Genomic DNA, 16203 nt, shown 5'->3' on the forward strand with positions numbered 1-16203 from the left:
GCGTGTTACAGCAGCAGCACCAGTAAACAGGAACACATATCGTCAGATGCAAACATGCAGGTACGCCTGTCTCATCTGCTGGTGAAAGGCTGTTTTGTCAATTTATGAAATGTCATTGCTCAAAAGGTCAGCCTTCACATGCGTTATGCTAAGATAAAACAACGTACCGCCTCTGCTCATCTTCAGTCTCCCTGTGGTGATGATGCTGTTTTTTATTTTTTTCTAGCCTTAGATAGAATTCGCTATCTTACCCTCTCATGCATTTAAAGCTTACCTGTCACCTCGCAGCTCAACACCCCCCTCTTGAGGTTTAAAAATCTCTTTCTCTATATGTGCGTGTGCATGTACAGTACAGTGCAATCCAATGTTTGTGTATGTGGAATGCGTACGTTTTGTGTGTGTGTGTGTGTGTGTGTGTGCGTGTGCGTGAGCGTGTGCCATGCCCGTGGGTTTGACGGATGATGTGTGACAAGTGTGTGGAGTCAGCCCTTTGGTGGGAACCCAGTGAGGCTGGAAGATGCCCTTGTCCTTTTATATTTTACAGCATATCTTTTTACTCCTCTGCTCTGCTTCCCCTCTCGGCTGTGGCCTACGACCGTTGCTACAGGCTTATTGTGATCGATTGGCAGTTTGACTTTGAAACTACATAAAACATCCTCTCTGCGCTACGCCCAATTTCACTGTGACACGGTGGTACTTTGGGTATTATATATTGCTTTGGATAAAACATTCACTCGTATTTTAAAATTCTGATGATGGTTTGTTTCCATAATTCAGCTGTGTTTTAGATAAAACAGAATACTGGGGCACGAGGGATGGTTGTTTAAAAGGAAGCCGGTTGGACCATGAAAAACTTGAAAAGAGAAAAGAAGCGCAGTGTGCGTTCAGTCGTGTGGAAGGAATTCACAGTGAAATGCTTAATACAAAACGCTGAGCTGTCACAACTTTTGGATTCTTCATAATGAATAACTTTGTAGCTGCTGGGACGCAACACTCGTGTCTTAAAAATAGAAACACGGATCTTGGGATGTGCTCAACTAAAAGAACAGTTTGTACATTTTTGTCAAACATAGGTAATATGACATGGCTGCATTATGGGAAATGTAGGATCCAGCTGTTTCAGAGCTCGCTCTAAATGAGAGACAAGGTCGGGATATCTTTTATTCTACTGCTTCAGTTTTGACCATTCTTGTAGAAAGCCTCACAGCTTTGTGGAAAAACCAATACTCAATCGTGAATGAGCCAGCTACACACAGCAGACTCATGCTACACATGTGCCGTCCTGGTCGCTCTGTGATGGTTGTATACCAAAGGGACAAGACGGCTACTGTTCAGCTTTGCTCTGTAGGAGTATGCCTTTCATTTTCAATTGAACGCCGATGGCAAAAGGGAAAGTGACGAACACCAGAAGTTTATTTGAGCAGAGTGAATCTGATGAGTGTATTTTTATTTGCAGCTCGAGGCAAAATGCCTTTTTTTTTTTCTTCTTTGACTTGATGTCACTAGCAGGGCAAAAGGAAATTCCTCTTCCTTTACTTCCCCTCCTTCCTCTCTCTTTCTTTTTCCTACTGGTGCTCCAGGGGTCAGCTATGTCCTGTATGCACAGGTAATTTTTCCAGATGCAGTCCTCTCGTTTACCTTTATGTTCTCACACACTGCTGTGTGTTTGCTGTTAGACCTTCCTGGAGCAGGGAGCCGAGCCAAGAAACTGTCTGGCCACCCAGTGTAAACTATGTGTTTACAGCAAAGCCAGGGTCACACTGGGCATGCTCGGCTCAGTACGTCTCACCTGCCCGCCGATGATAAAGGATCTGATGTCCGCGTAGACAGGCGGCTATAGTGGCGCCACCAAATCTTATTTCAAAAATATAGTGTTTTCTTCTGCCCTTACAGAGCAGCGTTTGGCAGTTCAACTATACCTCATTGTGGAGAAAAAGGAAATTCATGCTTCTTTTGGCAGCTCGGTGCAAGATATCTACTTATCATTCAGCATAAATCCGCCGTGGATTTGTAAATATTTTAAAGGTTAAACTAACTAGGCAGTCCAAAGTGAAAGGGACGAGCAGCTCTTCAGCAGCATTTCTGCCCTCCTCTCTGTTTTCTCTGCTCTCAGTGCACACTGTGTACTCAAACATTTATAGACTTTATTATGTGGTCATGCATTTATGTATGTTTCCTCTGCCTTACGTCGACGCCACAGTTTCTTGGAGACGACATGCCCCTAATGGTTTGCTTGATCAGAACATGCACAGATTTGCCTGAACACAGGTGCTGCTGTTAGAGGATTCAGACATGATGTTGTGTAACGTGTAACAGCTGCATATTTGTTAGTTCAAAGAACACAAAGAGACATTCACTGTAGTGTGTCCTCTACGCCACGCCTGGTTAATCTCCCTGTTTAAGCATTACTACCTTTGTCACAGTTCTTCTTCCTCCTTCTTAAGTCGTCCTCTCTCCCGGTCAACGGGAAGAAGAAGGTGGGGGCGCGGAGGGAAAAAGGGAGGGCATCATGCCATGCTCTAAATAACTTTATTGACATTTGAATTGGATGTGGATCACGGTAATTATCCAGCCTTCCTGCTTCCTGGCTGGCATTCAGTGAGAGGAGAGCATCAGTGCAGTCACATCTAAAGCCGGGCCACAGGCAATGAAAGTCTCGAACGCAAACACATGCTTGTATTCACATGCTGTTCGCTCATATTTGCATTCACATCCTCACGGAAAAAAAAAAAAAAAGCAGTGGCACAAAGCATGCGCACCTCGACGAGCACACTGGAGCTTACGGATGGGAGCATGAATAAAGCAGCTTATTGTGGTATCTTCCCCTATAGAGACAGCAATGTAGTAGGTCTGTGTGAAGAATGCTTTTGGATTTCTTTAAGGCTGTATGACCATGAATCATTTCACTAGACTGTTTGCTCATGCACATTCTCCAGGAGAGACTCCTATATGGTCAGCACAGTCATGAAATAGTGGCAGGTTACTGCAGAATCACACGTTTTTATCTGTGGTATTTAAATGCAAGTGCACTTCTTCTTTTTTTTTTCTATCTTGTGAATGTGAATAATCATCTCCAGCAGAGCTGAAGAGAGCAACCTCTCTTGCTCAGATACCGAGGCATGGTTTACAAAAGCTTGTCCTTACCGTCATCATATTGTTGTAAAAACACAGTATCCCTTTTTCAGAGACTAAAATACAGACTAAACTTTTTCAACATGCAATTATAGAGTATTCACTTACACTAATTTAAAGGAATACGGTAATTTGACATCTTGGGAAAACAGTTATCACTTTCTTGTTAGATCTGTCAGTTAAATATGAAGCTACAGCCAGCAGTTAGATTAGAATAAAGAGTGGAAACCACGGACTGTGTAAACAATGGACAGAGCATGTGTGACGTGACCCGTACATTCCTGAAGAGCTGTTTTGAAGCTCGAAATATGCTGCGCTGGCTGCCGCCATGTTGGCTTTCCTACTTCTTCTGCCTCCTATTACTAATGATAATAAAAATAATGATAAAAATCAGCAAAGACGTGGATCACTGGCAAACCTGAGGCAGGTCGATTGACTCCTGGATGCTCAAACAAGCCCAAGTGTAATGACAACCACTTTATTTCTGCTGTGAAACTTTGCTGAAAAAACAAACAAACTTATAAATATTCATGCTTTTTGGGATATTCTAGTAAATGCAGGGTGTCACTAAAGGCTTGCTGAAAAAATGCTTTAGTCACCAATTTGACTGCATTAGTGTTGCCGTTTTTTCTGCAGTAAATGGCAGATCATGGACAAAAAAAACTTTATGGTTTGCAAAGCTGTCACTTTGACACTTTTTTGTACTAAATAAACAAACAAAATATAAAATGTTATGTTAATAATTGAGCTTTAGAGGTGCTGGTTGGTGCATCTGCTGCCTCTGGACAGAGCCAGGGTAGATGTTTCTCCTTGTTTCTGGGATAACCTGTTGCTTCATGTGAGACTGTGTCTTCTCTTCTCATTCCTGACAAGAAAGCGTATTATAATGTGTTTCCCAAAAATGTCCACCAGTTCCTTTAAAGTTGCCATCGACCAGCCATTGTCAATTGGCCCAAAAAAAAAAGAACAAATCAATATTTCTCAATGGAGAGTGGAGAGCTTCTTGTTTTTAGCCTTGTATGCTCTTCTGTCAAATTATTAAATTGGATATCAGTTTTCTCAGTTCCACTTCACACTCACTTTACTTCCAAAACACAAGTTTATCCCAAACTTGATGTATTATAGCATCCAAAAAAAAACTGATTTATTCTCCCAAGACTAATTTTCCTGACATCTGGCGGGAAATAACTCCTGGACCTGACTTAGCACAACTGTCCCCATCGATAAAACAGTTGTAGCCTCCTCATATGCTGAACTGAATGATATTGTCCTGTTGTGGGGCTGAGCAGCACTGGTGTAAATAGACACCGCTCTCTGCTTTCAAAGTCAGGATCATTTTTCCTTGATGTAGAGCGAGAGCTGTGTCCCTGAAGCAAGGCTGTACAGAAGAAGAGAGAGATGCAATCAACAGACAGCGCTCGGCCTTTACTGGCAGAGAAAGTGAGGGATGAGGAGGAGAGAGGAGACGAGAGTGAGGACACCGGGATTGAGAAATGTAAAAAGGAGGAATGGGTTATCATGACATACTGCTTATGTTCTAGTTTAATGCTCATTATACTAGTCTACTCTTGAATTGGGAGTTAACTTCTTCGCTGATAAGCTCAGCACTCAAAGGTATTTGAAAAGAAATGTGAAACACAGTATGATTTTCTGTTTACTTTGGTCAAACTCCACTCGCCCGCATGTGGCTGTCTGTTGAGCGCTCGCAGGAGAGATAGAGGATGGCGAAAGACCCGAACGAGAGCGATTAAGAGAGAAGGAAATTGAGGAATTTTTAGTGGATGAGTGTGTTTCTGGGCTCCATGTTGGGTTAGTTAATGACTGGTGCATATGTCAGCCACGCAGCTGTGGAGTTACAATCAGCCAGCCAGCTGAGGAAAGGAGCAACGGATGGAAACGAAGAGAGAAAGAGAAAGCGAGGCAGATAGATATAATAAAGTATTAAGCCGTGGACGTGGAGAAAAGGAAGAAAGAGAAAAAAAAAGCAGAGAAAACAGTTCTGCGTGAGGGAGAGCGGAGGAGCGGAGGAGGTGAAATAGAGGATTTTGAGAGAAATAAACACAGAGAGGCATCCGGAGGGAATAGAGAGAGAGAGAGAGAGAAGGAGAGAATGAGAAGTTGCCAAGATAGTTTCCATTCTTCTCATCCTCCCTCAGCTAGCTGCTGAAGCAGAAATGGCAGAGGCTGCAGTCCAAATCATTACACTCAGCTGCCTTCCTGGAAAGTATTTACTGTTGTCAATAAAAAAGCAAAGAGAAGGCTGCGTGTATAAAAGGAAAAATAAGTAAAATATGCAGCTCCTCTGTAGAAAGATTCCAATTTGATGATGGACTGCTCTGCTCTCCTTGTATTTCTTTTTCAAAGCCATTAACATATTTTCAATACCTAGCACCTTCTCTGGGAGTCTTTTCACCTCCACTTCCTTTGACTTCGCCTTTTTACCCCGACCGTCCTGTCTGTCCTGCCCCATCCTGGCCCATGTTTCATCAGCATTGGGATTTAAGCCTTTAAGAGCCTCTTTTCCTTCCAGTAAGAGCTTTAAGGCAGAATGTGTGTGGAAAGCAGTTTTTTTGGGGGGGTGGGATCAGAGCTGGACAGAAATAGGTACAGATCGAGAACAGAAGTGGATGCTACAGGAGGATGTCTCTGACCTTCAATTGTTCCCGCTTCTTGTTGCCCCACAAAAAAACACCCACAGTAACTCCTGACGAGGGCCTTTTTGTGAGGCAAGGACACAAGTTTATTGTGCCTTGGTTATTGCTCACAAACGCTGTTCGCAGTATTAGGTACACAGGTGTAAAGCTAAGAGTGTTTTATCACTGGGCTCCACTGGAGTGAGACATCTTTAGAAATGTGAAGTTGTGTTGAAGACATCTTACACATGGACTCATTTTAAACCAACGCACCCAACATCGTTGGGTACATGCAGTGAATACCGTCTTGCATACCTGCTACCTGCATTGTTTTGTGACAACCCCATATATCAAATCATATCAGTTTACAATAAAACACGAAATGTGAGCATTTTCTGGTGTTCTCATATGAAAGTAAATTGAAAGTTTTTGTCTTTTGGACTGTTGGCCAGACAAAACAAGCCATTCTAGGACCTCTGGGATCTCGTGATTGGCATTTTCTGCCACTGATTCTACGGACCGAAACATTCAATCGAGGAAATAATGATTAGTCGCCGCTCTAGTTTCAATATGCAGCATTTTCAGCTTATAATGCATTTGCATATTGCTGACTGTCAAAATCCTGACTTTGCGTGACAGTTATACCTGACCTCTAATCCCTTTTCCTTGTGTCTCTGCAGGCAGACTCGGGAGCAGGAGACCCCACCGGATTTCTTCTATTTCTCTGACTTTGAAAGACACAATGCAGAGATCGCTGCCTTTCATCTGGACAGGTAAGTCAACATTAGCCGGTCTCGGAGGGTGGTGTGGTTGTGTACATTTTACGAATGAAACTCAAACCTAGAGAGTTGCTGTATGTTAAAACTTCAGTATTTTACTATCCACCGATTTAGCATTGTCTCATATAGATCTGTCAGCCTCATGAGGAAGAGTTTTAAAAAAAAAAGATCAAAATCAATGCAGTACAAGCTGATTTTTTATTCCATACATTCTTCCTCCTCAAAGCCAGTTCCTACATTACCCTCAGGCATCAGTGGATGTTTGGTCCAGAAACGGCCCCGATGTTATGAACATTTTCTACTCAATAAACTTAAAAAGTCAATGTTCTTGAATCTGCTCAAAACTCCTTCAAGCCCAAGTACTTCTTTCCATCCTTGAGGGCCAACTTCCTGCAGGTTTTGTTCCTCCCTGATTGCTAATTTGTCTCTCCTCGTGTCAGCTCATTAACCACCTGGGGGAGTGTAAGGAGGTGCAAAAACCTGCAGAACACCATACCTGAAGGGCCAGAAGGAAGAGAATACTTCTGTTTTAACAGTGGAGCTTTAAGCTACAAGTATGTGTTTGCAAGGTCCTTCCCCAGGTGTAACAAAACCGATCTGTATGCAGATGATGAACGCCTTTCACATACTCCAGATCTGTGTTTATTTGCTTCTCCTTTTCACCATCTCATTCTCACAGAAACACATTTTCTTGTCTTGTTTTTTTCTTTTCCAAACACAGCAAGCCGGGTTTGTACAGTAGTGGCAGTGAGCTCCTAGAGGCCATGAGTCATAGAAAATGAATGCCGCCCTCCCGCAGCTAACATCTGACTGAACAATGACTGCAGCCTCCTTGCTTAGCTAACCACCACGCTCTCTGACTTCACCGCCTTTACAAGGTTAACACTTTATGGCCGGCCTGCTGGAGAGACTTTAATGAAAAGAGAAAACCTCCAGAGTCTCTGATGGGCCTGAGAAAACGATGAGTTTTAGCCTCTGCATTGCTATTAAAGCCCAGCTGACGTCACTGTGGCTGTGTGTTATTACGAGCGGAGGGATTGTGTTGTAGTGTGTGGATGCTGGTGATACAAGATGATACTGAGGTCACACGTCCACACACACACATGCACACACACACACACACACACACACTATGGGGCCACAGAGGGTGAGGGTGATGTTGAATCTGCTTTTCCTTCAGGCACGATGACACAGTTCAGCAGCATTTGCATTAGTGGCAGCTTTCTCCACCAGTCTGCTACACATCTGGCCCTCAATACAGACACACACACACACAAAAAAAATACACTCACACACTCCCGGCATATGTGTGGGTTAAGGGGAAGAGGAGGAAACCAAAGGCATGAAAAGGCCCCGTGCCCGTTCTAAATATAAGCCAGGCTGGGTTTGCCAAAAGCAGCGCTTTATTTTTTTTTTTCCTTATTTTGTCTGTTCTAAATTAGAGCCTGGCTACAGAGCCGCCTCGGTGCTGGGGCTGCTGCTGCTGCTGCTGCTGCAGAGACTTAGGCTACACTGCCTCCCAGGGGGCCCACAGACACACACAGACTCTTTTAAAAGCAGCATTCGCCGTGACGCGTGCACACACACACACACACTAGGCCACTTCACCGTCTTTTCTTATATAGGCTACACTGCTATAAGCATCATTAATTATGTGATTGGATTTAAATGGGTAGTGCTCTTACTATTGCTGTGCTAGGTGGGAAAAAGAAGAGAAGCAGCCAGCAGATCTAAAGGCGTAAAGGACGGATATGACCTTAAAATATTAAACCGTATATCTCCAAATTCATGAGGCCCAGTGGCGTCTTATACATGTTTCAGCTGGGAATATGTGAAATGATGATTCCCACTCTGTTGTTCATGCATAGCTCCTGGTGGGTCCCTCAATCCCACCACGAATATAACACAAGTTTAAAATGGCCACCGTGGGGGATGAGGTTTATCAAAGGGACAAGGATGGAAGAACAAAAGCGTGAATCATGAGCAGAACTGAAGTCAGTTCTGGTCGTTCCCTTTAACGTGGCAGAAGGCCCGGGCCCAGCAGGCCAGACGGTGCTGTGCGGTGCCTCATCCTGTGTCCCAGGAAGGAGACGTGACTGTGTGCGTCTGTCCCACTCCACCCTCCACAACACCACTTGATGGCATCATTTATGTGACGAGCTCTCGGTTAACAGCTCTTTTTTTAAATAACTTTTTCTCCACCAAGGTTTCCCCATAACTGTCTCTCTCTCTTCCTCTCAGCCCTCAGGCACTGGCCATTACGTGTTGTCAGGGGTATCAATTTTTAAAGAGCCCGGCCTGATGTTGTTGCCCGGGTGGTATTGACGACAGGGGCTACACATGCGTAAAAAATAGGCATGTGGCACGCACACACAGGAAGGCAGGCAGCCATCTTTCAGTGCAAGACAGCTTTATTAAACCTGTCTCTCTCTCTCCATCTGACACAGATACACACAGACAGTAATGCTAGTTTCCTGGTAAATGAAGCAAAGACACAAAATCACGTCGGCCTCACATGATGGAATAGAGATATAAGTTCCCTATATCTGGAAATATATCACACCAGAAAGGCGTGTGGAAGTTAAAAATGTGTTATGTGGAATGATAGCCATATAAAATCCACAGGAAGGTTTACCACCATGTGGTGTCACTGTCAGGTCATTACTTATGCCACAGTGCCCCCTGTCGGCGCTGATGTTACATTACATGAGTATGCGCTATGGCCTGTATGTCTGCCCCAGTGGCCTAATGGATAAGGCACTGGCCTCCTAAGCCAGGGATTGTGGGTTCGAGTCCCATCTGGGGTGGGATTCCTCTTATGTGTGATTTTACGAACAATTCATCCATTGTAGTACTCATCGTTATATCCTCATAACCCATGTAATATAACTCTATATAATATAAATAAATTTATCTCTGTAACATTCTCCCAATGTGTGAAACAAAGCAATATTTTGAGGGTTGTACTTAATAATTATGATGATAATAATAATAATAATAATAATAATAATAATAATAATAAGATATTTACTTTATTAATCCCTCAATGGGGAAATTCTTTTTTCACTCTATTTTATTTTGACATGCATTTTAACCCAGACACACACATGCAGTACAAGGTACAAGGGCTCATAGACATGCAAATGTAACAACAACAACAAACAACAATAATAATAATGATAATAATAATGATAATAATAATTAGATTAGATTAGATTAGATGAGATTAGATTATACTTTATTTATCTCACAACAGGGAAATTCTTTTGTTTCAGCAGCAAGGGTGAAATATACACTACAGAAGTACAATATAGGATAAAAAGAAAAAAAAGAAGATAATAATAATAAACAAAAGATGACTCTATTACTGTTTGTTTTTTTTGGTTGGGGGGCTCCTGTGTTTTATACCTGTCACGATGTCTTGTCTTAAATTGGTACAGTTTGTCTCATTATGAAATAATCGCGTTCATGACTTTGTGTGACCATGAACCTACAGACTACTTTTACTGGATCACTTTGTCGCTAACTAAAATTTAAAAATGTCACAATTCTCAGGCAAGTTCTGGAGTTATAAGAAGTGTGTTTTTTTCTATGGTATTCTGTTCTTCTAATTGGATGTACAGACATTTGACATCGGCCATTCTGGGAAACTGTAGGTCACACTGAATCTAAAAATATGTGTGTCATGTCTGTGGGTTCAATTTCAACTGAATTATGACTGTGAGAAGAGGAGCGTTTTTGACACAAATTATGGCAGTTGGGTTAAAGTACGTTAATTGCTTCCTTGTGTCACAGCCACTCTGTGTTGGCTGCAGTAACTATATTCCTGTTGTTTTTAGGACATACACAGTGGCCTTCATTTATGTTTCTTCACTTCTCTGCAGTGCACAGTTTGAAAACATGTGCTGTATTATTAAGGCAGATTGTAACCCCTCAGTATGTGCCTCCATCCTGCAGGGTCCTGGACTTTCGTCGTGTCCCTCCCGTGGCTGGCAGGCTTGTCAACATGACGAAGGAAATCCGAGATGTCACACGAGACAAAAAGCTCTGGAGGACCTTCTTCATTTCACCAGGTACGCGCAGAAAAAGGGCAGAATTCTTGGTTTTCAGAGACATATTTAGAAGGAAGAAAATACCATGAGATTGATTTTCGTACATCCACAGAATTATTAAAAACTGCTGCGCAAAAAAAGAAATTCAATGCCGTCAGTGCGGTTTTCAACATTTTCTTCAAAAGAAGAGAAGAGAGGAAAAATGAACAGTTTCTTGCATAATTTAGAGCAAAGCTAGTTCTGGGATATTCATTTGCTTGGGATTAGTATTATCAGGGGACTTTAGCTTGCGCCAAAGTACAACAGTTAATTAGCGATGCAACCCTTACTTTACATATTATACACATGGAAAATTTTTACTGGATTAAAATTACTGACAGCCTCAGCAATTAATACAACTCAGTGAATGTCCCCAGGCCATTTAAATCTTGTGGAAATTATTCTTTAAATATATGTGGTGTGCATTTCAAAAGGGACTACCGTAATAGAATATACAGCCACCTTTTAGCTGTTGTAATGAACGGTTTAACATAGCAGCCAACAACAAATGTGTGTTTTTGTCCTCTTCTCAGCCAACAACGTGTGTTTCTACGGAGAGTGTTCGTACTACTGCTCCACTGAGCACGCTCTGTGTGGTAAGCCAGACCAGATAGAAGGATCCCTGGCTGCCTTCCTCCCAGACTTGGCCCTCGCTAAACGCAAGACCTGGAGGAACCCGTGGAGACGCTCCTACCACAAACGCAAGAAGGCAGAGTAAGAGATTTATTGTGCGCTCACTTGGGCAATATTATGTTAACCATGTGTTAAAGCTGACTGACATCCAAACAGAACAGATCAAACTGCACAGGCCATGAAAAAACACGAAAAAAAACAATATCTTTTATGGATGATCTGTTCGATAGCTCCTTCAGTCCAGCCCCAATAAACTGCAAATTATGGTGCTGATTGGCCTCGTTAGTAGGATGCAGAATTATCCTAAGACAGTAGAAAAGTTCACACCCTCATCATTTGAGCAGTGGATTAAATTAACGTCCAACATAGCTGGCTATGAACCAACCATATCCAAAATGTATTCCTAGTTCGCATCCTCAACAACAGACATTGTCCAAGAACTGACCTCACATTACGCACAGCAACTGTCAACTGATAGACCCCACTGTCAATATCAGTTTTGTATTTTCATTATTAATATTATATTATTCTTTTTTTTTCATCATTTTCAAATATTCTGATAAATATTATTTCTGCTTATTATTATCAAAATTCTTTCTATCATTTATTTATTGATATAAATAAATAATATAGGGTGGTTTGGGGGGAAGTTCACAATCTGGAAATATCCCAAAGAATGTCTTATAACAAATTTATTTTTATTTTTTTTTAAAAAGGAAGAAAACACAAGCACACACACAAAAACCTACATCCCAAAATCATTTAAAGAGCCAACAAACATGTTAAAAAGGGATTTTGAAAAGCAGGCAACATACATTCTAGTAAAAATAATAAACGAGATGTTGCCTGTGTGATGTTTGAAACTCTTCAGGTGGGAGGTGGACCCAGATTACTGCGAGGAAGTCAAACAGACTCCACCTTACGACAGCGGGACACGACTGCTGGACATCATGGACATGACGATCTTTGACTTCCTCATGGGTGAGTTGACATGCCCGACACGAGACACAGACAACAACAGGTTTTCTGCTCTCTTAAGCGGATTGGATATTTTACCTCCGTTTCACACTTGCCTGAATTATTTTTTTGTATTCCAACACAGGAAACATGGATCGTCACCATTATGAGACATTTGAAAAGTTTGGAAATGAGACTTTTATCATCCATCTGGATAATGGCAGAGGGTAAGTCACTGTATTATATTAAAAGGGGTTGAAGCATAAAGATTGTCAAACTGTTTGTCAGTCATAATTTTCATAATTCCACTTGTTGTTTATGAGTTGGTGTGCACAGAGGCTGAGATATAAAGTATTCAGTGGATGTCTATGGGGATTGCCTTTAAATAATAAAAATTCCTCGAGTATAAGAGCTAAGATGAAAAATTTAAAATCATGCATTTGAGCTCATTAAATATGCAAATGCATGCAATGTGTTATGAGAGTACATGAAACTGCATAAAATTATGCATAGGAAGAAGTATGCAGGACAACAGAAGTCTATAATCTGCAGCACACTAATTAAAAACCTGACACAGTCAAAGTTGCACACAAACAGCAAATTGCCCAAAAACATTTAAATAGCAGTCATCACTTTAAAAACCATTCACGCTTTTATCTTTCACGCTAGCTTCGGAAAGCACTCCCATGACGAGATGTCCATCCTGGTGCCGCTGACCCAGTGCTGCAGGTGAGACTTCTTTGCTGTTGCAGGATTTTTCACATGCGATTAGCTATCAGTATTACCCGAGCATATGGGTCTGTGAATGCACCAAGCTACACTGACTCTTTTCCCCCCACGGCTGCTCTCTTTCTGCAGGGTAAGGAAGTCGACCCACTTGCGTCTGCAGCTGCTGGCTAAGGAAGAATACAAGCTGTCCATGCTCATGGCAGAATCCCTGGTGAGGGACCGACTCAGTCCCATCCTCATTCAGCCACACCTGGATGCAATGGACAGGCGATTACGCCAGGTCAGTGCTACCTACACTGCCACTAGTATATGTATTTTTAGGACTTGGATGAAGATTTGCGACCACCTTTTTCTGTTTTTTTATTAGAATCTTTAAAGGAAAGATCCCAACATTTTGAGACTATGTGTATTCACTTTCTCCCTGAGAGTTAGGTGAGAAAATCGATGCCACTCTTGTGTGTAGCTGTCAGACAAAAAGTTATGTTAAGTTATGTCAGAGAGGTATCAACTGAACTCTTGGCAAGAAAGTGATTTAGTGCATTACCCAAAATGTTGAACTACTTGTTTAAACATCCATCGTTTATTGTGTCTTCCTTACATTACTACAACGAATAACTCTCTCCTTCAACAATTTGTGGTGTTTCTTTGTCACCAGGTATTGAATGTGTTGTCAGAATGCATTGAAAAGGAGGGCTACAGTTACGTTGTAGAGGAAGACCTCCAGGGACACCAAGGAACAGACCACGCCCACACCAGCGCACGACAGAGGTAGCTGTCTAGGGGCACTGGCAGCTGGATAGGACTCAATCCCTGGACGTTTGGACATCCAGTCTTTCTCCCAAACTGAACTCAGATGAGCTCCATCTGTGCTGAATTTCTCAGAGGGCTCGATTTTCTTTTTTGCCGAACTCACAGGAAAGCCCACCTGCCTGAGATTAAAATAAGCTGTGTGGAAGTGGAGACCTGCTGGATAGGACTGGACTTTGAAAAAAAAAAAAAAAAAGTGCAATGACTGGACCTTACTGGGCCGTACTGATGCTCGAGACGCAGGTGATGTCGAAGACTTCTGGATGGATCTGGGGGCCCGGGTCACAAACGGAATTGAACCACCCCGCCTCCATATCACCCAGACTCCTTAAAATATCCAACCCTGACTCTAGTGTAGGCTAGTCTCACCGCAGCTGACCCAAACACCCACCGACCCACCGCAGCACTACCAAACCATGAAAGTCTTGCAAGAGACGCCTTCTCTTTGTCTTGTTCAGGACCCTTTTTTGAATTCAGTGAATTCTGAGGGACTTAAAGAAGCTCCTGACCCCCCCTCCCCCACCCCGCCCTGCCCTCCCTTCACAAGCTGAATTATGTGTTTATACGTATTGTTGGTATTGCAAGTGTTTGGAGTGAACATTCATGGTGGAGGAGGAGGTGGAGGTTGATTTCCTGTTGTCTTAATTATCAAAATGATGTTTTATTGATTTGCGGAAAAAATGTTTTATTGCATAGTGTCTTTTGCTTATTTGATTTTTCTGCTGAGCTGATTCAGCTTCTGTCATCGGTATTCACGATGGAGATATTTGATTGGAGTGCAGGTTTACTCCTGGATTTTATCCATTAATCTTGCCCATAAATGTTACTTGTACTTGAGAGAGTATTTATTATTAAGATTCATATTTATTGTTTGAAATGAACAACACACTTCACTTTTGTGTTCAAATGAACCATTTCATTTACATCACAGTGGTGTACTTCCTCATTTGCCCATAAGAGGGCAAACTGAGCATGTGCAAGTAGCTCCTGGTAAAGTCTTCGCTTTTCACCCCATTACAAGCATCCGGCTCGCTTTAGAATTTGGTTTCTAGCTTCCACAAGTATTGGTTAGATCAAATGAGCAAGTCTCCGCCTGTGTTTACAACATTTAATCCAACTACTGTTTTTATTTCTTTCAATGCAACAAATATGAGGTTAGATTTATGTTACCTAAAGCCAAATGTGACACTAATAGTTTTTATATTATTGTTTTCTTTGTAATATATTTGATGTCCAGATGTTGCTGTTGTGGAGAGATTATTTTTCAGGATGTATATTTCATTCAAATCCAACAGCTGATAGATGAACTGTTGGTGTCAACGATTCAGTCATTGGCTGAAAGTTAATATATACCGTAGGAAAATCTAGTGCCTGTGCAATGATAGAAATACTTGAATGTCTGGTTTCATAGCGGAAAGGTTTCAAATCCTCCCAGGTACGAGTTATAGATAAGATACAGAGGTCTATCAACATAAATGTGTGTGCTGACTCCAACTGTTCCATAAAGGTTTTATTATCTAAGTTTCCATAGTCCTGTGTCAGATCAGTACAGTGTGTATGGACGTATGGGTGGATCCATGGAGAACCTTAAAATGATGTGTTCTTAAAGTGAAAATGCTTCTTTTTTTTCTTTTTCTTTTTTGTTTTTAAATCAAACTCATTGTTTCTGTGGATTTGTTCCAGTTTTCATTTCTTTGCATCATGGTAAAAGTGCAATAAAACAAAATAAGCAGAGTATTATAGAGAGTCTCTGTTTTCTTCAACAGCTTTTGTCTTTGATTATTTAAGAGGTGATTCATATCTGCGTGATCACTGAGGGTTTTAAAACATAACTTTCTGTTTTTCCAGAACATGTTTGACCGCTTTGAGCTTACAAGATCTGAAAAAGTTCCCTTCACTATTTTCACCTGGTAAATTGACACATAAAACCAGTGAAGTATTCCTTAAAAGGACACGACAGTCCTTATTTTACCTAAACTAAACCCAACAGCTTCCTCCTTCGCTAAAATCAGCTGCTACTCCTGTTCCAAAAGTTATTTCAAGTGCATAATAATAATAATGATAATAATAATAATAAAAATAATAATAATAATAATAATAATGATAATAATATGCATAAGTCAGCAGTGGAAAAAGTACTCATATATTTCAATTGAATTTAATTCAATTCATTTGTCACATATTCATTTAAGTAAAAGTTTTTCCATTAGATCTGTTCTTAATTTAACTAAATAAGTAATAATAATGATAATAGCTAATAAGTAATAATAATAGTATAATAACAATGACAACAGCAATAATAATAAAAACAACCACAAAAACAATAGCAATGAAGAATAGATGAATAGTCTGAGGCAGTCTCCTCATTTAGGAGGCTGTGAGAGCAGACGCTCTTCTTTAGCTACTCAGTGCTGGTCTGGTGCTTCTGGAACTTTCTTCCTG

At 41.3% G+C, this 16203-nt stretch overlaps 1 protein-coding gene and 1 non-coding gene across 4 annotated transcripts in view; both read left to right on the forward strand.

Moving 5' to 3' along the window:
* Window positions 1-15494, forward strand: part of fam20cb (FAM20C golgi associated secretory pathway kinase b) — a 50092-nt gene extending 34598 nt beyond the window's left edge. For 2 of the 3 annotated variants that reach the window (XM_019258759.2, XM_019258760.2), the window contains exons 5-12: window positions 6446-6538; window positions 10502-10617; window positions 11169-11349; window positions 12140-12249; window positions 12371-12452; window positions 12895-12954; window positions 13084-13234; window positions 13610-13747. In XM_019258759.2, the coding sequence (XP_019114304.1) occupies window positions 6446-6538; window positions 10502-10617; window positions 11169-11349; window positions 12140-12249; window positions 12371-12452; window positions 12895-12954; window positions 13084-13234; window positions 13610-13726 (910 nt within the window). In that variant the 3' untranslated portion in view covers window positions 13727-13747. Of the gene's footprint in view, window positions 1-6445; window positions 6539-10501; window positions 10618-11168; window positions 11350-12139; window positions 12250-12370; window positions 12453-12894; window positions 12955-13083; window positions 13235-13609 lie in introns of all 3 variants that reach the window. The other variant, XM_027289420.1, reaches the window with a different exon arrangement.
* Window positions 9279-9351, forward strand: trnar-ccu (transfer RNA arginine (anticodon CCU)). The gene has a single exon. It is a non-coding gene; the product is annotated as a tRNA-Arg (tRNA).
* Window positions 15495-16203: the final 709 nt, after the last annotated feature.

This window comes from Larimichthys crocea, chromosome XVI (assembly GCF_000972845.2).
Source record: "Larimichthys crocea isolate SSNF chromosome XVI, L_crocea_2.0, whole genome shotgun sequence".
Classification (NCBI taxonomy): domain Eukaryota; kingdom Metazoa; phylum Chordata; class Actinopteri; family Sciaenidae; genus Larimichthys; species Larimichthys crocea.